Source organism: Pagrus major, chromosome 5 (assembly GCF_040436345.1).
Source record: "Pagrus major chromosome 5, Pma_NU_1.0".
Lineage (NCBI taxonomy): Eukaryota > Metazoa > Chordata > Actinopteri > Spariformes > Sparidae > Pagrus > Pagrus major.
The window spans coordinates 28511767-28535455 of record NC_133219.1 but is presented as its reverse complement, the minus strand read 5'-3'; the positions used below and the strand labels follow the sequence as shown (position 1 = coordinate 28535455).

The 23689-nt window shown below is 43.2% G+C and overlaps 1 protein-coding gene across 1 annotated transcript in view; it reads right to left on the bottom strand.

Annotated features, from left to right (window-relative positions):
- Window positions 1–459: 459 nt before the first annotated feature.
- bach2a (BTB and CNC homology 1, basic leucine zipper transcription factor 2a) overlaps window positions 460–23689 on the bottom strand; it is a 42340-nt gene continuing 19110 nt past the window's right edge. Inside the window, exons 4-7 of the mRNA XM_073465760.1 lie at window positions 14369–14651; window positions 7986–9419; window positions 1770–1976; window positions 460–900 (exon numbers count right to left, since the gene is read on the bottom strand). Coding sequence (XP_073321861.1) covers window positions 460–900; window positions 1770–1976; window positions 7986–9419; window positions 14369–14651 — 2365 coding nt within the window. The remainder of the gene's footprint in view (window positions 901–1769; window positions 1977–7985; window positions 9420–14368; window positions 14652–23689) is intronic.

Genomic DNA, 23689 nt, shown 5'->3' with positions numbered 1-23689 from the left:
CAGCAGGTTTTCTCTTCAACAGAGCCAGTGACAGTTTATGCTAAGCTAGTACCTAATGAACCAAAAGTGACGGATGCTGACAATGAATGAATTGAATAAAGATAAATTATTAAGCACAAATCAATTGTATGGTATGTACTGAAGTAATTATCGAGACTCACAGGACGGTAAAGTAAAGTGTCTGTACATGTTAACAGGGACATTAGTGAACATTCTGAAGAATCCCTGAGTTTAACCTCCACGATGCAGAGAGAGGAGGGAAGCTGACAGGAAGAGAAGGTCAGGATGAGACAGAGAAAGAAAGGAGAGAGAAGAGAGAGGAAGCTGCCAGTGCTTTTGTTTTATCGCCAGTCCAAAGATACCTGTCCAACAGTATTGCTGAGGAGACAACACTTGTGTCATCCATTAGAAAAAAGAAAGAAAATACTTTAGATCTCCAGGTGTGTCTGCCTCCACACTCTAAGAGCAGTTCTGTCTCTTCTGTTCCTCCGTTGTGCATTTCTCAGTCATCTCCTGACAGAAATCCACTGTTACAGTGGGGCTACATACTTCCTCGGTGGTTCCAAGCACCAGTGGACACTCTGGCTTCTCCTGGCCCACACCTGACACCTCCACCCAAGGCTGCCTATCCTCCAGCCCCCCCTGACCGGGACCCACATTTGACAGACACCCAGCATCGCTCTGCCGCGACACAGGTGACCTGGGCTGGGACGAGCCCTCGTCAGAAGAAGGCGACGGTGGGTTGGATGTGAGGTCGATGCTGGCAGAGATGGGAGGTGGCTGAGGGCTCTGCACCTCCCGACACACTTGCTGGGAGAGAAAGGAGAGGTTCTGCCACAGCTCAGACATACAGACCTTCAGCTGGTTGCGCTCGCTCAGCAGCTTCTCCTTCTCGCACACCTGGGTTCATAAAACACAGTTTCATCAGGTCAGCAGGACAGAAACACTGCTCACCCCTCAGATCATCACCAAGAAAACATCAGGCATCAGATCAACATACAACCCATGTTCACCTCGCCATCATCACACAAAATCACTGTCACTGGTATTCAACCATATCTTAGACACACACACACACACACACACACACATATCCCCCACGTTTTTGAGGGGCTCGGCTGTTTCAACCTGCTTGATATTTAACAAGTGACCTTTGAGGAAGTTGCATTTCATTTCACTACCATAAGTTATTTCCAGAGTCATTTCTGAGAATGTAAGCGTTGGGTTTAAACCTGTGTAGAGTGTATTTAAAGGTAAAGTGGTTAATAAATCCTCATTCCACAGGAAAACTCGACTACACACGACTACAGTAAGAACAGTCGGTCAAAGGTGAAACATGACGAAACTGTGATCGATGCTAACAGCAGACAGTTTGGGTTGTTGTCAGCCTGACTGATGTTTTTTCATCGTCTTATCATGTCTATGAGAAATGATTGTCAAAACAAAACCACAGAAATAAGAGCCAACATATAAACTGGAAGCCCCAAAACAAAAGCTGCAGCCCAGACAACCACCAGGTGTTCACTTCCTGTTGGTCAGCAGCTGATAAGGAGTCACTTCAACACAAAGACACTTCACAGCCATCAGTTGGTGCTGAACAACAGGACAGAGTAGCTGCAGTTCTGTCACATGGCAGCAAGAGGGCGTGTTACATCTAACCTAAACCCAAACCACAGAACCACCTGAAACATCAACACTCTGTGCCGGTCATGAACCTTTGAGACACAGTCCTGTGTTCAATCGTGTGTGTGTGTGTTATATGATCATACCAGTTTGTGGATCTCACTCTCCAGGTTCTGGATGCAGTCCAGCTTCCTCTTGCGACAGCGCTGGGCGGCGATGCGGTTTTTGCTGCGGCGGCGGATGTCGTGAATGAACTCCAGCTGCTCTGAGGTCAGCTTGTGCATCTTGATGAGGATCTGGAAGTCATTGCGCGGCAGGTTGGTGATCTGGTCCACAGGGAAGGGCAGCTTCACCTGAGAGGACCATTTATAAGGTTTTATTTGTTCATCAATCACTTTTATCACTTCAGTTAAGTTTCATACTTCGGTCATGTGATGACAACCGAGCACACTCCACCTGCTGATGAAGACAGTAAGATGAAAGCTCCACAAAAGCTAACAGGTGGACTTTGAGTGAGGATGATTTTGTCAACAACTACATCACACTGTCGGTCCATCCATCGTCTCTGTGCCGGCCTGATGTGAATGTACGTATGCAGACGATGCATGTCAGTCTATGTCTACATCATTATGTCCTGTTGGTTTCAGGGTTTCTTCCTCACTTCACTGTGTTCCCTCATGTTTCGGAAACCAAAGCTACACTCTCTGACCACTTACACCAGTCTTAATAATAATAATGTCACCATATCATATTTAGCATTTGCAGAGACTGATGATTTTCTGTTACATTGTGACTGTTTGACTTTGATACTTTCAGTACATTAAGCTGATAAAACTTGAATACAACTCTTACTGAGTGATGTAAGGAGCTTTCTTACCTTTTTTCTATTCCTTACCTTTTTATTACATTGTTTATTTTTTACTATTATTATTGTTTATTGTAATTACTGTCTTTTGGCTGCTGTGACACAGAAATTTCCCTGGTTGCGGGACAAATAAAGGAATTCTGATTCTGATTTCATCACACTGAGCTCCTGGTTTGTGTCTGGAGGGCAGTGTGGTGTTACACCACTAGGTGTCAGTGTTGAGCTGCTTACTGACCCCAGCAGCCTTGACACAAAGAGAAAACAGGATGAGCTCTTTGTTTCACCACCAGGTGCAACATTTAACACTTTCTTATTCATTCATTATTTCCTTCTTCACTCATATGAATCCATTTTCTTTAAGTTGTTGTTTGTTTAATGGGTTGTGTATTATTTGCATTTTGTATATACATATATATATATATTGTATACGTATATACGTATATCACCAATGATTGCATTAAAATACTTGAATTATTATTATTTACTGAAATAATTTAGTATGCAGTCATTCATGTTGTGTTTGACTCTAGTTAACTGATTGGTTTGAACCTTTCCTTCAGTTCTGTCTTATGAATGTACTGATGTATCCCTGCAGTGATCTGCCTGCTGTGTTTGAGTTTGTACAGTAGCTATTCTTTCATTTATTCACTGTAGCTGTTGTCATCCACAGCACCATGTCACAGTGCAGCAGTGAACATCAGCTACAGTAGCTCATGTTGTTTCCTTCATAGCAGCAGTGTTCAGCACAGTGCTGCCGCCAGTACAGCATGACATCATTCACTGCTCTGACACAGAACAGAGGTGCGTGTGTGTGTGTGTGTGTGTGTGTGCGCGCGCGCACGTGTGTGTGTGTGTGTGTGTGTGTGTGTGTGTGTGTGCGTGTGTGTGTGTTTAGGTGCCGCCTGTCCTTTACTCTATAGACATCTATATATAGCTCCATGACTCTCAGCAGTCACATAATAAGGTTGGAATGACAAAGTGAGCCTCGGATGGTCATAAATCTCCCACCAACCTCTCGCTCTCTCACTCTCTCTGTGTGTGTGTCTCTCTCTCTCTCTCTGTGTCTCTCTCTCTCTCTCTCTCTCTGTGTCTCTCTCTCTCTGTGTGTCTCTCTCTCTCTGTGTGTGTGTCTCTCTCTCTGTCTCTCTGTGTCTCTCTCTGTGTGTCTCTCTGTGTCTCTGTGTCTCTCTCTCTGTCTCTCTGTGTCTCTCTCTGTGTGTCTCTCTGTGTCTCTGTGTCTCTCTCTCTGTCTCTCTGTGTGTGTGTCTCTCTCTCTGTCTCTCTGTGTCTCTCTCTGTGTGTCTCTCTGTGTCTCTGTGTCTCTCTCTCTGTGTCTCTCGCTCTCTGGTGTTCTGGTTTCCATTTTTAACATGGTGTGTACCTCTGAGACCCTCTTTCATCACTTGCTGGTATAAAGTGGTCACATCAACATTCGCATTGTCAGGAAGTCAAATGAATAATGTTATTAACTGTAAAGTAACTGCTGACTGTCGTTATCCTGATTGAGGTCAGTCTGATCCTACAGCACATCCACATGATCAATACATGAGTCCCCTGGCTGCTGTTACACATCTGGATAACACCTAATGCCACTTTTGAGAAACCTGGATATGCTAACTGATAGAAACTGGGATACTGTGGCGTGTTAACATCTTGTCCTGGTTTCTGAACAGTCGTTGTTGGTACTGAACATATCGTCTGAGATGGTGAGAAACACGGACACACCTGCAGGCAGAAACCTGGATACTGTTACGATATGAATGAACAAGGTTTGTCAAGTTCCATGAAGACGTCATAACCTGAATATGATTAAAAAAACAGGATAAGACTCAAAACCAGGGTGCCGAGCACCCAGTCTGTGTTCAGGACCTCCTGATTTACAAATGAAGCTCTGTTCACATGTCAGTCTTTTTTAGAAACATAATAAATGTTGACACTTCTTCTAGCATTCAGAGCTTTTAACTAACATGTGGGTTTGTTGAGTACTGTCAGCTAGAAGTGAATCTACAGGTCTATGCTTTTACTTTTCTAAGCTTTAACATCAAAATCTTAACCACAAATCATCTACAGTTTAAATGTATATTTTCAGAAATACGTGTTACTCTCATTTGTATTTAGTTAGTTAGTTTGGATTTTGGATCTTTAACTTTAATTAGTGCAGTGATCAAATGAAAGATCAACAGTTTGATCTAATCACAGATTAAACACTCTGGTTGTGTTTCATGTGGCTCTTATCTTTCACGTGCACTGACTGGACTTGAGTTAGAGAAGTCAGGGTCCTTGAGGTGGCTGGTAACGACATTTGTCACATTGGTTATCTTCCCTCTGTTGAATTCAGTGAAGTCAGATTTTAAAGCCTCACTTAGTGAAACAGGGCTCTGGTCTCTGTAGTGTTTATATCTGATTACTCAGTTAAATAATCAGTAGAATACTTGAATAAGAAAATATTCAAGAATGTCAACCCAAAAATAGTAATCTTGTAAATCCTTATTAATACTTAGTAAGGAAGAAAAAAGCAAAATGGCAATGCATTGTGGGTTGGAGGGGGTGTTGGTGGGCTGGCCTCATTGGGAGGGCAGATTTGGGGTCAGGAGGAGCAGATGGTGGAGGGAACGTGGACAGGACACCTTCCACCTGCCTACAGGGCATCCTGGGGTGTGTGTGTCCGCTCTATGGGTGAGACAACTGGGTCAGGGCAAAGAAGTGGGACAACCGAGACAACACACACACGCACACGCACACACACACACACACACACACACACACACGTATACATGTACAGGAGCTATGAACACTATGCACACATGAACACATGAACATGAACACACTCTGTAAAATGCCAAGAAATTGTGAACAATTCTCATTTCTATTTCCACGAGCCCAAAGTGACGTCCTCAGATTGTTTATTTTGTCCAACCAACTGTCAAAACTCATGACACAGTTAATCAACTATAAAAGACGTTGGCACTTTTGTTTTTGATCGACTAATGATTGAATCGTTGTAGCTATATTTCACTCTGCAGTAAAGTGGTATACTGATCCACAGAGAGCCACACGGCTGTGATTTCCAGTTGCCAGACACTGAATTGATTCCCTGTTAAGTTGCTGGCTGTTTGCTGATATAAGTAATAAATATGTTCCCACATTTCATCTGATAACACAACTGCCTGTTCTAGTTCCAAGTTCAACTTATGTTCCATTTGCTCAAAATTCAAATCCTTGTTTGTGGGGTTTAATATCATTTTTTGCAGCTGTGTGTTTACCGTTCATCTCTTCTGTATGTGGACATTCACTACCACAGGAGACAATGTGGAGCTCCACAGGTCTCATTGTCTTTGCTGTGTACTAATTTGATTCGCTTGCTAACCAAGACAGTACGCAAGAGGCTGACTGGTCACTTGGAAAGCAGGATGACTTCAGTCACAGAAAACATTTATCACATGCACATAATCACATGCCAATATGAATATACACAGCAGATGGAACACTTGTAAGATGGAGCTTATAGTGAGTCAAAACACTGTTTGTTCCAGTGAGTCTATTCAGAATAGCTGAGCACCTTTAATACATCTGCAACACATCTTTACTGACTCATCCACAGGCCAGAGGACACACTCACAGCTAATATCCTCTGTGTGTGTGTGTGTGTGAGAGAGAGAGAGAGAGAGAGGGAGAGAGAGAGAGAGAGAGAGAGACTCATCGCACATCTCATCAGATATCACATGTGCTGACATCACCAAGGGAACCATACAGCTCTTTTAAATCCAAGGGGTGTGTGTTGGAAGGGTTTGCGTCATTTCTCCTGAGAGAAAAAAACTGTCTAAGAATAGTCGCAGCTGTAAATCTCACAGAGAATGTGCCTGAAATTCAATGATACACGCTGCTAACAGGAATATGTGCTTTACAGTTGAGGTTAATAAGGCTTAGTTATTGCTTAGAGGTCGTTGATATTTTGGAAACAGAATGTACTGCAGAAGTGAAAAGCATGCCATTTATAAGTGAGACTGGCGAAATAAATCCTAATAATTCATGGATAGATGTGTAATTAATTAGAAAGAAGGATGCTGAGCAGATGTCATGGGGTCAAATCATCATTGTTATTTGGTTTTCAATGTGTTTATAAAGAGGCTTATGGAAATATCACTACACGTCTGAGCTGGACATGCCATATATTATTCTCACAAATATCATCAGTTGACATATGAGTGGCACCGTACACAGGATAGTAATACAATATGGCCCTGTATGGAGATTGACGTGTCTTAGTATTATTTGTGTGACCAGATCAACAATCCATGTGTAAATGACTAATCTGTAAATATAAAACACCTTGCACAAAAATAAAAAAGGGATCAGTAAACCCACATTTGAAACAGTTAGCAAGTACACAAAAATATCATAAATGAAAAAAAACATCTGTGAATACATAATAATAAATCGCAGGTCCAAGGACCTTTAGCTGACAGAGGCAGAGCAGGAACACCCTGTTATATCAAATGTACTCAGCTGACAATGATGTGCCATTATATAGTGCCATGTAGAAGACACCTTGTTATCATGCAGACAAAAATGCACAAGTGGACGGTTGTCTGAAAGTGACATTGCAGCTTTGATGGCGTCTTAGATTAGTTTCACAGCACCGCAGAGACGATGACACACACTGCAGTTCAACGTCCTCAGTCTCCCTCAACTTATATCTGAGCTCATTCTCTGAATGTTTTCAGTCTTTTCTCATTTGCACCTAATTGAGCAATGCTAACAAGCTGACGTTAAACAGGTGTAATTTTAACCACATTCACCGTTTTAGTTGCATGACAGAAACTCTGACTGCGTACAAGCAGTCTCTCTTTTAAGCCGACATTATCTTACTGTAGATAGCTGCAGACTGATTGATATTACTGAGCCAGCTGACTGATGACTCATGACTCTGTTCTACTTGTGCTACTGTTACAGTCCAGTTTAGCAGGTGGCAGAAAAACACTTCAATGGTTTTATCACCATCGTAAAACAAGAAGTAAAGAAGAAATGCCCAGAGGACGTGTTTGTTGATTACTGATTCTGATCCCATTCCAGTTCCTTGCAGGCCTTATTCTGGATCCTGATGCTTTTCTAATTAAGACCCTGCCTACTGTGCCTCATATTGGCTAGTACTTGTTGGCTAAGCCCTACTGTGCCTCTGAATGGCTTACCCTGATATTCTTACCCTAACCAGTCTCACTGCTCATGCCTCAATCTAACCAACTCAACCAACAAAGGCAACCTATCAGACACATAGTATGGCAGGTCTTAGCAAGAAAAGCATTGGGATCCATAATAATGCCAAACTTAGTCAGGTTGCTAATGATGACTATTTTAAGCAACTGGCTCATAGGACTCTTGGGAAAAGATTCCAGTGTTAAAGTCTGGACAAGGTCAGTCTTAGGAGTAGCTGAATGTACCTTGATGCTAACACAAAGGAGAATCCTGGTCAAAAAGAATAATTAAGAAGCATACTAACCTCAGGACCAGAGACTCTGGAGATGCCACTTTCACTGTCTCCTTCTGAGAAAGAGCCTGATTCGTCGCTGGAGTTGCCACCACTGGCACCGAATCCCTGTTCAGTTTTGATCGTGGTGCAACCCTGAGAGAAGACCACGTCTCCACTGTGGGGGTTCCTCTGATCCACTACCCCCGCCAGGCAGTGAGACAGTCCAGAAGTGGAGCCTGAGTGTGGGGATGAAGAGAAGTCAAAGTGGGGGAGGCTGGAAGGTGAGCTACCACTGCCTGTGTCCTCTGGGTAAGAGAATGAGGAACGGGAGCTGGAAGTCTGGGTTCGGGGCTCGGAAGGAGGAGGAGAGTGTGCCGATGTCTTGATGGGAATGGGGCAGCTGGTAGTGAGGCATGATCGCCCAGAAGAAGGAGCTTCTACCTGCATCAGGGTTGAGACTTTTTCTCTGAACTTGTCATCCATATAAGAATGGGCCAACACTTGTCGCTCGCCAGCTGCTGAAGAGAATATGACACTGCATCTGTCCAGCTCCCCCTCATGTTTAGAGGAGGAGGCTTTGGACACTGGCCTTTCCATGCTCATGCTAATGCCAGTCAGCGCTGCTGGTATAACATCTGCAATTCCGGTCTTGAGGTCCACTCGACCCAAGGATTCCCTCTTATCCTTCTGCCTGTCTTTTACCAGTTCCCTGTAGTGGTTGATAGAAAGTCTGTTGGTGAGGAGCTGCTGGATGGTGGTACTGGGCATGTCGCTGAGATCCAGGCCACCTCTCTGGAGGTAGGAGCGCAGACAGGAAGAGGGTGAACCTCTGCTCGGAGAGTGCTCAGCTGCTACTGGAACCCCTTCTACCTCTAGCTCCATCTCCAGTACCTCCTCAGTACACAATTCTGGGTTGCAACCACTCCTTTCATCTCCTTCTTCCTCAAACACGAATGGTTCCTCTTTGATCCTGGAGGGTGTGAGGAGAGTTTGTGCAGCAGCATTGCTGTCTGTGAGCTGTGAGCTCACAGGGCTGACTGAGGTATGGTTGGCCAAAATAACATCGTCACTGCCATGATGGTTATCTCCATTGTGCTTGTTGTCACAGATCTGGTATTGATATTTCCTGTATTTAGGACATTGAGAAAGGTCAGTGGGAAGTGATACATTGCTTGCTACATGATTGGTCTGCTGCCTCATCTCTGTAGAATTCTCCAAGGATATTGCATCAGAAAAGACTGTATCCTCAGCCGTGATGTCATCATCATATTCCACCTTACTATTACTGGCATGTTGGTCATCATTCTGTAGCTGGGCTTGAAGGAAGCGGAAGCAAGAGTCCTCCAAATTGTGAACACCCAAGAAATCAGCACACAGGATGACCTCGTGGATGTTCTCCCGACTTAAAACCAGCTTGGCTGTGTAGGCAAACTGGAGCAGTGGAGCAAAACCTTTAGCTGTCACCTGTAGAGGGCAGAAGAGAAGAATTATGAGATGAAAGAACAGTTTTACTGTCGGTGCCTTCAGCATCCATTTAGATTCAGTAAATGTTCAAGAGGATTCCTATTTTCTGGAGCAGCAGTTAAAGTAAGGCACAGTCAAAAACATGGGGCTGGCCAAACTCCACCATTGCATGGTTGCAGGGTTTCTAGTATAGTATAGTCAAAACTGTAAGCACAGCTGTCCTCAGGAGAAAAAATACTATTTAACTGTGAAAGCAGCTGATTACGACCCATATAATCTACGTTGTTAGGGGGCGGCCTCTAGTGGCCGTAGTAACCCTTATGTCAGCATTAAAGGAGGAAGACTTGTGAAGTAGTACAAAGAACGACAAAGTGCACATAGAAGGGAGACCAGGTGAGGGGTTGGGTGAAACAAGAACAGGACTTTCACCCTGGAGAACGCTGTCGATGTCCAGTTCAGTTCCCTCAGATACATAACGTAACTGAAGTAATATCGTTATTTTAACCCAATCACAATGTTTTCCGAGTAGTTTTGCAGTCATCCTCCTGGATCCACACACTTTACATATATGATATAATTACTGTATCAGATATTCTGTCAATGTAATTTGTGAACTGTGATTTTGTTGTTCTGTTCTGTACAGAGGGATCCTGGGAGAGGATCCTCCTCTGTGGCTCTTCCGTCTTCTTTTTTCTTCCTGTTTAAAGGGTTTTTTTCTCAATATGTGAATTTTTTCCTCACTCGAATTGAGGGTTTAAGGTAGGGCTGGGCGTTAATACGATCTCGATCATTTTCATGATAAATTTTTCCACGATAACGATGATAAATTTATGACATTTATTTTCGATAGTTATTTTTGAGTCCGTTTTCCTTTGTGTGTGCTGCTGTATGTATGCGTTTACTCTAAAATTGCTGTGCGTGCATGTGAGTGTACATGAAAATATATGTGTATGTGTGTATAGTGGTGTGCATGTAAGCCTATTTTCAGCTAGCGTCAGCAGCTGCTGCCTCCTGTGCAGAAACACAGAAGCTGCACTCCACCATCACACCAACCTCCCCAATAAGATGCAGCACACAGAGAGATGGTCGGAGACAGATGGAGATAATCAATCACATGATTGATCATTAACACTTATCTTTAACACTTTATCTTAAAGGTAAAAACAATCATGTTATTCCACACTGGCTGACCAGCAGTATGATATTGTTATAGGATGTCAGAAAGCACAAATCGGTTGCCGGATTTGTTTTTTATTGGTCAAGCAAATACTTCTTTTAAATAAACTCTGTAAACGTCTTGTCCCATTAGCAGTCAAGCTAACTAGCAAGCTAGTTAGGAGACCTTTAGTGAGACTAGCATGTTTCCAGCTAGGGTGCCATGTTAGCGCCAGGTACAGTAATTTGACAATTGTGTCACAGTCTGTCATGTTCTGTGTTGGAATGTTTTTGATGTTTTGGTTTTTGTGCTTGTTGTGCTCTCAGAGGTGCACTGAGAGGCTGGGCCAGGTTTCCCTTCACCAGGAGCTGCTGAGACACACACACCTGCAGCAGATTGGAAATCAGCACCTGCTGAAAAGCCCTGTTCTTCACGCTACCTCTGCCAGATGATCTCGTCAGTACTACCTGGTACCACTTTAAGAGTTTTCTCTCGTTGTTCTTTGTGCCTATCTCAAGAGATCTAACTTTGCTTTGTTTTTGTCTTCAGTGATCCACCTCGTTGCCAACTGCCAGCAGCTCTGTTTCCTGTGATCCAGCCCTCAGCACCTCTGCAGCCAACAGCCTTGCTCTGAGCTCTCCTGAGCCCCACACGCCACGCTATCCACCAGCACCACCGTGAGCTACCTCTCCTCCTCCTCCCCCTCCTCTCTGACGGAGTCTCCAGCCAGAGCCTCTCTCTACTCTCACCTGCATAACCCCTGTGAAGCCTCAATAAATCTCCTTGCACTCAACTCCCTGCCTTGTTGTCCACTTCTGGGTCCTACCAAACTTACGCATTGTGACAAATTGGTCCTGTCCATCATCCCTACTTCACACAGCTTCTAAATCCACTGCACAACTTACTGGTCTGAGCAGGCAGGCCTGAATACAGAATCAATGTAGTTATGTGATAAAGTGGGAGAGAAGCCAAAAAAAAAAAAAAAGAAACCTTCAGGTTGGAGCTACGTGCACTACATGTGAGTAAAGAATGAGTTGTTATGCAGCTGGTGAAGACAGCTTCATTGACTCATGTTGAAGTGAGTCATTTTATTTGCTGCAAATGAGAAAAAAACATGTCAGGTGTTTACAGCTGAATTCAATCTTCTTTACTGGTGTTTCTCTGCTGCCAGAGAGTAACACATGTAAGGCCACATCCGACTGTTTTTAGCTCTGACCACAATGAGTTCCAGTCATTTATGAGAGGGTGGGTGATGGGACAGTGTGTGGAAAATAAAGCTCTGCTTGGAATGCGAGTGATTCCTGTGTAAGGTAGAGTCACACAGACATATGAATCAATATGACAGATCTAGGCCATTGAATGGTAACATCAGCCACTTGGATCAGGAGCTGTTCCCTGATCAGCAGCAACTGACAAGGTGACCACATTGATATTCATGCCCAACATGTTTCCATAAACACATCAGTTCGTCATGTGTCCTCCTCCTCTCTTATTTATCAGAGTAAGGTGAAGTCAGTTCCCTCCTGCTCCTGCTTTACAGTCACACTGGTCTTCAGCTGTTAAGAGGTCTTCACACTCTGAGCCATCGTCAGGTCTCTGTTAAGTCTATAGCACAGAATAATTGAGTCTGGGTAAGGTACATGTCTATTGTGTTGGGTCACTTATCACTCTACTTCACTGTCTCCCTGTTGCTGCCTCACTGTCTCCCTGTCGACCTTTTGGGCTCTGTAGGCTTCCGAAGAAGTGCCTTTTTGGATCGTCTAAAAGCATCTGAAACCCCTTCCGACCATACATGCCTAAAATGAATTTAAAACAAAAACAATTGAAATCATCAGCTCATTACATCTCAATGCTAATGGAGGTATCTTTTGGTCATATTCAAAGCAAGGGTTTAGCTATATTATTTATTTAATATTGTAATAATTTGCTTTGCAGGATGTGAATACATTACGAAGAGGAGAGAAGATTAGTGGATACAGTGCAACCAAACGAGAGCAACTCAACACTTTACAAAAACTCAACCAACTCTCAACAAGTGAAGAAAGTAACTTGGTCCATAGTCTCTTTCATTTCAGAAGCCCAACAATGTGGTTCTCTGGTATCAGTGTTGCAGCAGAAAATCTATTTTGTACACCTGGAGACAGACACACTACACACACACACCAGCTACTGTTTTTATAAAAACATCAACACCATGAGGCTTAACTGCCAGTTATGTTTGATATTTCATTTCAGTGAATGTTTCTGCACACAATAGTGCTCCTCTTACTGTGACAAGTCCCTGAAACAGACAGTCCAGCAATCACACACACTTCAGCCAGTGACTCTTCAGGTGTGTGGACAAGTTGGAGTAGGAAGGGTTTAACTTTACCTCATGACTGCCTTTAAGGAAGGACCTACAGAAAAGGTGCACCCTGACGATTCATCACATCTCACAGACTAATCAAAGGATGGTAAGAATCAAAGCAGCTGAGGTGCCACCAGAGACTCATCCCACTCATCCGTCCTCATTCTCCTCGACCTATCTTCTGTGTTTGACACAGTCAACCACCAAATCCTCCTCTCCACTCTGGCTGAACTTGGCATCACTGACTTTGCTCTAACCTGGTTCACATCATACCTGACAAATCGCACCTTTCAGGTCACGTGGAATGGCTCCTTGCCCAAACCCTGCTTTCTGGAAACTGGTGTCCCTCAAGGCTCAGTACTAGGACCACTTTTGTTTTGACTATACACTAGATCACTAGGCTCTGCAATCACATCACATGGATTCTCTTACCACTGTTATGCAGACGACACCCAACTGTTCCTTGTCTTTTCCCCATCCTCCTCCGACATCCACGTTGCAACACGTATCTCGGAATGTCTGGCAGACATCTCCTCTTGGACAACTGTGCATCACCTCAAGCTCAACCTTCATAAAACTGAACTCCTCTTCATCCCTGGGAAAGACTGCCCTCGCATGGACCTGTCAGTCACTGTGGAGGACGTCACAGTATCGCCTTCATCGACTGCAAGGAACCTGGGCATAATCCTCGATGACGGACTATCCTGCACCCCCAACATCACCGCGGTGGCCCAATCCTGCAGATTTGCCCTCTACAACATCTGCAGGATCCGGTCTTTCCTCACAAAGGACGCAACGCAACTCCTGGTCCAAGCACTGGTCATCTCCCGCCTGGACTACTGCAACTCGCTCTTGGCTGGACTCCCAGCCTCTGCGACTAAACCGTTGCAGCGTATCCAGAATGCTGCAGGGCGCCTTGTTTTCAATCTACCCGAATTCTCCCATGTGACCCCCCTCCTCCGTGACCTCCACTGGATTCCTGTTGCAGCCCAGATCGGATTCAAGACGATGGCACTGGCCTTCAAGGCCATCAACGGAACTGCACCCATCTACCTCCAAACACTGGTCAGACCACATGCCCAGCGCGAGCACTTCGCTCTACTACATCAGCTGGCCGGCACCGCTGAGAGCAAACAAAGGTCGCTCAGCGAAGTCACAACTCTTCTCTGTTCTCGCGCCTCAGTGGTGGAAAAAACTCCCGACCAATGTCAGGACAGCAGAGTCACTCGCCATCTTCTGCAAAAGACTCAAGACTCACTTGTTCAGACTTCACCTCGACACCACATAGCATGACTCCCAAATGACCATGACTTGGCCCAAACTGTAATAACACTGATAACTTAATCAGGGTTATTTTCTCTGTTCCTCTGCAACACTTGTTGCCACTCCCTGTGGAGCTCACTGAGTGTCCTTGTCCTTGTTTGTGTTCTCACTGTGGCCCTTTACCTTGTCTGGCAGGTTAATGACAGGCTCCACTTCGCCAGTTGACCCGTTGTGCCCTAACAGGGCCTGCAGGAAGTAGCGGCTGCTGGCGGCAAGAACGGCCCTGTGTGCTCGCACCTCCCTTCCTTCAACCAGTACGGTCACGTCGCACAGGATGCCCTGCCGCCGCTGCTCCTCCAGGCTCAACAGCACGTTGGTGCAGTGGACCTTGGATTCGTACACGTACACGGGCGCTGCCGCCTCACCATCCTGCTCCTCGCCTGTCGACATCACTCCCTCTAGCACCCTGCACAGAAGAAAGAAAGGACAACGTGTCAGGTAGCTACATGAGACTGAAGGCTGTGTGTCCACTCTGAAGAAGCAGTGCCACTCTGTCGGGTCCTTGTTGAACTGTCATGTCTAAAGAGAAGATATTTCAATTTAGTACCCCTGGAACATTAGGCAAGGCAAGGCAAGTTTATTTGTATAGCACAATTCAGACACAAGGCAACTCAAAGTGCTTTACAGGTGCATACAATTACAGTAAACATTAAAACAAAACATTAAAACAAGTTAAGAAATAGGAAAATAGGCTAAAATAAAATAAAAGTTACAGTGCAGTTCAAAACCTAAAAAGCAATTAAAAAACATTAAAACAAGTTAAGAAATAGGAAAGTAGACTAAAATAGAATAGGTTTCCTACGCCAGCTTCCTGGTTTTTGCTGGATTTACCTCCCATTGTTCTACTTGTCACTCGTCCCAGTGCACTTTATATTTATCCTTAAGACCCGGTCGTCACCGTGAATTCAGTTTGTTTACGCTACAAATTCTGAAAAAGCAGCCAACCAGCGGTGATAACCTTAAGAGACCCCTTGTCTCCACTTGGTTCCACTCAGCCCTGAGTTGGCCCCAAATCCAGCGGTAAAACAGCTTAATAGGAAAAAACACCTTTTCTTCCTATTAGCTCCGACGTTCCCAGAACCCGGTATTACTCTGCCCTGAATTGGTCCGAGTCGCCCAACTATCACAATGAGCAACAGAAATCCAGCAAAAATTACTATTCACAATAATAGAAAACCAAAGTCACAGAGAAAATAAAAGTTACAGTGCAGTTCAAAGCCTTAAAATTGCTTCACTGAAAGGCAGTGGCAAGCAGAATGGTCTTACACTATACGAAAGCTGCAGTAAACAGTATTACTGCAGTTTTCAAGGCCTTGGGAAAATACATTAATAAAGTATTTCTATCTAGTGCCACCAACAGTTGCTTTGTGGGATTTTTTCTTGACCAGGACATTGACATCTGAGTAGATGGGTTTAACGTAGAGTTAAACTCCACGTTAAACCCAGTCCTCGATTTAAGGGGAGAAAAAATACGACAATGCAAACAAGTGGGCTGCTGAAAAGAATGCAACTGCTGCAAGTCAGAAGCACTGTGTGTTTGTAGCGAAGGAAAATGAGTGTGCAGACATCTATTGGTGCAGAAGTTCTGCAGTGTGTGTTCTTCAAACTCAGGAATCAGTCACAATCACCTGTCAGCCACTGTGACATCATTCACAGATGGTACCCAGACGAGACTATTGACAAGCCCTCGCCAAGCAACAATGATTCACAGTGCATTTGGGAAAATGGTGAAATATGAAAGGACCCTATGGGGATAAACCTGATGAAGAACAACTGTTACTGTGTTATATGTTCACTGTTTCAATTTGATGTGTTGAAAACATACCAGTGGCTGCTGAGGAATTTGACTTCTACATCTATGAAACATCAGCAAATGACAAAAAATCAGCATATGAGCCAGTAATGCCACGTACTGCAGTCATATATTGCAAAGGTATTCAAAAGTATATCATGCATAACTCTGTACTGAGTTATGAAATTTCTCATACTCCCTGATACACAATTTAATCAAGTCAACCCTGTTGGGTCTTCAACAGGGGGTCCATGACCTCTAGGGGCTTCTCAGAGCTACTGCAGCAGGGGGTGCCAAATTATTGTATTATTGATAATATTTTGAAAGGTTTTATTTTTTCAAACATTTAAATGTGCCTGAAAATATATGTCAACATCAATCCAACATCTTATTATTGTAAAACCAAAATAACAAAAATCATTTCATTTATGTGCTTACATGTGCAGTCATGTGAATAAGCTAACCTGACCGCATGCTAAACCCACGTCTCCACCAAGCAGTCCAGCCTTTTCTCAAGCAAAGCTAGTTTCCTTGGTAAGAAGCAACTACAGACCAAGAGGGGAGTACAGGAAACGTGTGCTGAGCAAGCGAGAGCGGCAGAAAGAGATAATGAATGTTAGCAGAAGGTTAGCAAGTTGAATGTGTTGTTACAGTCCGGTTCAAAGTGTGTCAGTTAATAAATCCAGCATCTTTTAAAGCATTAAAACCATATTCCTCTGTTGTTTCCAAACTTCTAAACAGGGTTAACCCTAAAGCACGGCCAATAACAACATTACATTAATTAAGGGTTAATTAATGTAATGTAGGAAAGTACGAGTCAGCTAACAGCGTATTGTTGAAACATGAAGGCCAGTTATGATCATTGTGTATTATTATCCCACGTGTACATGCTTGAGAGCCATGATGGATCATTTTGTAATTTATCAAGCAAAGCACTCGGACATACCCTCCACCTCAGAAACTGCAGAAGGTGAAGCTAGCATGCTAACATTAACCATGCTGCAGCTGCTGCTGACTTGTTCATACATGTACTACAGGCTGCCCGACATGTTACTGCAGGCCCGGTTTAATATTCAACACAACTTTATACACTGTATGTAGCAGGAGGTCCCTGCTCCACCTCTCTGTCAGATGAAGGGTCCTTGGCCTGAAATGTTGAAGACACCTGAAGTAAACTGAACTGGACTCTCTGGTCCCAGTGTCTCTCTGTCAGCATTCTTCTTTGTCTTATGGAAACTGAATATCTCCAGATTTTGGACTGCTGCTCAATAAAAGAAACAAAAGAAGATGATGATATTATAATAGCTCATAATCACTGCCAGGTCACGAAGCATGAGACTCTGTAACCTCCCCTGGAGAACTGTAATGTCTCAGACATTCAAACAGTACAAGGATACAAGAGCGTGTTCCCAGCAGGGTTATTGTACTGATATTGTAAAATACTATAAAATTATTGTATGAAGCCAGGCGTATGTGTCCATACTTAGATATTGAAGAAGTAGTTAAGTACAGATATAAAGCAGCCTTCCATAGTGACTGCAGGCAGCTCTGTCCATTGTGTTTCATTTTAATGCTGTAGTACATAAAACGCCGACACAGACAGCTGAGCATGCAGTCTGTCTGTCTCATCAGCCCTCGGCTTTCTGTGTGTGTGTGTGTGTGCGTGTGTGTGTGTGTGTGTGTGTGTGTGTGTGTGTGTGTGTATGTGTGTGTGTGTTTCTGCTGATTCATGGCTTTTGAATAGGCAGAGCCCAGCACTGGGGGCTTGCTGAAGTAGTGTTCTGGCTTTTCTCCCTGTGGCCCACGGGCCAATCATCTCAGCATTGTAGATCATCTCCTGCCTCCCCTCAGGAACACTTCAGGCTCACACTATCCTCTATTGCTTTTCATGATGCTTGCAAATTGTTCTCTCGCACTGTTTACCCACTGCTCTGCTCTGCTGCTGACAGGGAGAACAAAGGAAAGTCACACTGACATCCTTCGTTCTATCTGTATGCTATGACTAAGCTTTACTCTATTGTCCTCTACAGTCCTCTATTGTCCTCTACTGTACTCTATTGTCCTCTACTATGCTCTATTGTCCTCTATGGTCCTCTACTGTCCTCTACTATCCTCTACTGTCCTCTACTATCCTCTATTGGCCTCTACTGTCCTCTATTGTCCTCTACTGTCCTCTACAGTCCTCTATTGTCCTCAATGTCCTCTACTATCCTCTATTGGCCTCTACTGTCCTCTATTATCCTCTACTATCCTATACTGTCCTCTACTGTACTCTATTGTCCTCTTCTACCCTCTATTGTCCTCTATGGTCCTCTACTGTCCCTTACTATCCTCTACTGTCCTCTATTGTCCTCTGTGGTCCTCTATTGACCTCTACTGTACTCTACGGTCCTCTACTGTCCTCTACTATCCTCTACTGTCCTCTATTGTCCTCTGTGGTCCTTTATTGTCCTCTGTGGTCCTCTTTTGTCCTCTACTGTACTCTATGGTCCTCTACTGTCCTCTATTGTCCTCTACTATCCTCTACTATCCTATACTGTCCTCTATTGTCCTCTACTGTCCTCTATTGTCCTCTACTATCCTCTATTGTCCTCTGTGGTTCTCTATTGTCCTCTACTGTACTCTACGGTCCTCTACTGTCCTCTACTGTCCTCTGCTTCCTCTACTGTCCTCTACTTTCCTCTATTGTCCTCTACTGTACTCTACTATCCTCTATTAGCCTCTACTGTCCTCTATTGTCCTCTACTATCCTATACTGTCCTCTACTGTACTCTATTGTCCTCTTCTACCCTCTATTGTCCTCTATGGTCCTCTACTGTCCCTTACTATCCTCTACTGTCCTCTATTGTCCTCTGTGGTCCTCTATTGTCCTCTACTGTACTCTACGGTCCTCTACTGTCCTCTATTGTCCTCTACTATCCTCTACGGTCCTCTACTGTCCTCTGCTTCCTCTACTGTTCTCTACTTTTGATCTGACCTCTAACTGTGGTCCTAGCTGTGTATAGTCCTAATGAGTCCTCTTAATGTGGGTGAAAAATATTATTTTGTGGATGGACGCCATCTGCTGATGAAGCCCACCGAGTGAGGCTGAGAGCTCCAGAACAATGTGAAGCATCTGGAGCTTTCTAGTGTTCTGATGTCAACTATCGACCTTCAAGTTTAACTAGATGTTCTTACTAAAATGTACAAAAATAAAAAGTTTCTTTGCAATGGACACGATGTAATAATCCATCAAACTGAATCAGTGTTTGACTGGAAACGGGTCGAACCAGAACAAATACTAACCTCTGCTACTCTCTCACTGATCTGATAAAGGCCTCATTACAATAAAGTTAAGCAGCAGCACTAAAACAGATGAAGTGTCTGAAACCAATCGCACCACAAATAGGAAAATGGAAGGAGGTGATTAAGGAAATGCACAAAAGAGAGATGATAACCTTTATGAATCCAGCTGATCATTTGAATTAGGATGGAAGGAGAAAGGAAAGCGGTCATTACACAGAGACACTCAGGGTTCACTCTGAGGTCTGATGTCATTATGCTGCTGTAGTTACCTGACTGTGGAGAGAAGCAGGTACGACACACACCAGGTGCAAAGTCCATCTGTTTTTATATTGTTTTTTATTTCATCTCTACGTTTGCTTTATTATAGTTATTTACGTATTTCATGCATAAGGTCGAACCCACGAACCAGCCACATGATCAGATGTCTCTGTTGGACACTGATGCCGGATGTCAGGACATGTCTGCCACACCATCGTCAGCGTCATTAGAAAGAAGGAGCACAGAGTGACTCGTCAGTGGAGGAACACAGAAGATCAGTCACTGATAGAAATCACTGCTATTACTTTAAAGTCGTTACAAGTGACAAGAAATCATTTTTAGTAACATGCAGTTTGCTCCAGTTCCAGTTGAACTTACATAAACAGCCCTGTGAGACAGAGGGAGCTCTGCGCTCATTCTTGACTCCACACAAATTATTTTGAGACATTCACAAACATGTCTCACTTTGAATTAGCCCAGTCTTTGACGTTTGGAGCTCGTTTGTCCATGTTTTGCTTCTCACCCTCCCACCACGCTGGGTAAACTGTTCACAGACAGTTGAGGGGCTTTGGTAAACAAGACATTGCCAGTGGTTTCATCATCTTGTCTGGGCTGTGCTTTAATATGTAAGAGGAGAGGATGGCATGTTTCAGCAGCAGACTGGCTGACAGGCAGCTCACTGATGCCCATAATCCCCAAACTGTAAAATTACAACTGAGAGCAGTTTTTCAGAGTGTAACAGAGCTAAAATAATCTGCTACAGTGAAGAAGTGTGGCTGCTGTACCACAGTATGTTCAGCCAATTATATATGATAAAGAAAACACTCTGTAACTCCGATGTATCTGTCAACACCATAAACACTGTACACTACAGGTTAGGTTTTCTACATATCAGATTGACTTCTTAAGCTATAAACACACCGCTGCAGCCAGGTGTGCTACCTAAACACACCGCTGCAGCCAGGTGTGCTACCTGAACACACCGCAGCAAGGCGTGCTACCTAAACACACCGCAGCAAGGCGTGCTACCTGAACACACTACAGCCAGGTGTGCTACCTGAACACACCGCAGCCAGGTGTGCTACCTGAACACACCGCAGCCAGGTGTGCTACCTGAACACACCGCAGCCAGGTGTGCTACCTGAACACACCGCACTTATGTAGTTTTGTAGTTCTAATTAGAAAAAGAGCCGAACTGAGCAGCACCGGCTACCAATCCCACCAAACACTTCATAACTCCATGACAGCTTTGTACAGCTGGTAACCCTCACTCACTCTCCTCACTGAGTTCACTGAGTTTACACTGATCTCTGTCCTGACCTGCAGCTAAGCACTCACATCCTGAATGCACTGTGAGGATCAACTCTTGTGGCAGAACACTGACACAGTGTCTCCAGTAACACTGTGTCACTCATACAAAATAACATAAAAAAAGAGCAGGTAGCACTATAACATGTAACACTATTGTCTATAAAGTATTTATTTAATTATTTATTTATTTATTTATTGGCATGAACTGAGAAATAAAAAACAACAACACATATACACATCATCATTTTGGTGTAAAAATGGTATAATTCACAGTAATGTTGTTAGTTTTTTACAGAAGTATGTAAATGCACAGAGACTTGGTGGTGGTTGAGTTTGAGTGTAAAAACTCTGTTAATACTGTGATGGTATTGCTTTTGTATCAGATTCAAGCCATAATGATTTCATTTAGTGTTGGCTGGAGGATACAAAGTACGTGTGCTCTGAGAACCGTGTGTGCACCTTTACAGAAGAAGTAAAACAAGAGTTAGTCCTGAAAGATCATGATCCCCTCTGACATAATGGACAATGTCTGAATCATCTGGTGAGAGTGGATGGTTCAAATGGATCGACTTCTACCTGAACCTGTACCGACCCTACACAACACCACACACTCTCCATTACAAAATGTTTGCAAGGGTCTTATACAGTCCTCGAAATCACAATCAACAGGCTCCAGTGAAGCAGAGCAGCAGGGGGAGTGGCACCGCCAGTATCTCCCATAATGCAGTTCTCTGTGGCTGCTCAGTGCCTTCCCCTCATCAGCCAGATGCTCCGTTAGCCTACATTCGACCTGGCAGAACCATCAATCAAACACACATCTAAGGCCATCCAGACCCCTGAGACAGCCTGAGACAAGCAGAGGTGGCCACAGGGAAAAACACACAAACACACACACACACACACACACACACGGTGCTGCCCAGCAGGCAGGCTAGATACATCCAGGAGTAAATTATTAATCACAGGAGCAGCAGAACCGAGACCAGGCGAGGATTTTCCCCCAGAGCTGCTGCTACACACAAATATTAATTAACAAACACTAATAATTCACCACTTCCACTGTGTGTGTGTGTGCGTGTGTGTGTGCACGTGTGTGTGTGTGTGTGTGTGTGTATGTGTGTGTGTGTGTGCATGTGTGTGTTTGTCCAATGTACTGCTCTGGCCTACTTTTCCTCCACCCTTTCCTGCCCTGATTATGTCTTATTTTCATTTGATGGTGTCTGTGGGGTATACTGTGCTTATACTGTATATATATATATATAAATATATATATATATATATACATATAGATATATATATACATATACATACATATACATATATATATATATATATATATATATATATATATATATACATATATACACACACACATTAGGGCTGGGCGATAAATTGACATAATCGATTAATTCGAGTTTGTGGTTTAGGACGATTTTAAAAAATGAAAATCGATTTCCTCTTTAAGTTCCTCCTCCACCGCCGCTGCTCCCCATGGGCTCCCGTAGTTCATAGTGGGCTCCGCCCTCCCCCCGCGTTTTCTTCCCACAGAAAGACAAACACAAGCAACATGGCCGCAAGCATGGAGTTTGTCCCCAAAAAAGGCCAAGTTTCTTCAGTAGTTTGGAACTGGTTTGGTTTTGCAGCTTCCGGCTTTGAACAAAGCCTGGTCCGGTGTAAAGTTTGTTTAAAGCCTGTCGCCACTAAAGCTATCAGCACAACCAACTTATTTCAGCATTTAAAACAGAAGCATGCAGCAGAGTGGGACAAATGTTGTTCTCTACATGATGCACAAGACCGCAGCAGCCCACAAACACACGCTAAGAAGCAGTCAACTTTAGCGCAGTCATTTTCTCATTGCATCCCATATGACAAGAAAGGGTCCTGGTGGAAAGCTGTAACGGATGCAATCACGCTGCATATCGCTAAAGACATGGTGCCCATATATACTGTGGAAGAGTCGGGGTTCATCCACATGATGAAAACATTGGACCCCAGGTACATGCTACCAAGCCGCAAGTATTTTGCCGAAGTTGCCTTGCCTCACCTGTGGACAGGCTTGTCTTTCTTGCCAAAAATGTGTAAAAAAAAAAAAAAATGTTGAAACTAAAGACAGCAAGCATGCACCTCATGTCAAAATATGTTTTGTATACAAAAGGCACCTTTTATTTATCCACAAAAAATGTGTTTAATTAAAGTTATGTTTGCACTTTATCAATCCTAATGGGGAAATTGATCTGTTTTTGTAATAGCCTGGAATCCTATGTTAAATTTATGTTTACAAAAGCGTATGTTTACAAAAGCGTATGTTTACAAAAGCGTATGTTTACGAAAGCGTATGTTTACAAAAGCGTATGTTTACAAAAGCGTATGTTTACAAAAGCGTATGTTTACAAAAGCGTTATCAAAAAGAGAAACTTTTTTTTCAAGAGGTAGAGCTTTTATTTATTTTTACAAAATAAAGGTGCACACTGTTTACAATGGCAGGACCATTTTGTTTACAAAAATGCTATTTTAAAGCATAAAAATAAAAGCAGTTCTTTAAAAAATGTCTAGTTCTTTAAAAATCGTAAATATATATATATATATATGTATATATATATATATACATATATATGTATATATATATACATATATATATGTATGTATATATATATGTATATATATATATATATGTATATACATACATATATATATATATATGTATATATATATATATATATATATATATATATATATATATATATATATATATATATATATATGATGTATGTGCGTGTGTGCAGTGAACTTTGATAGAA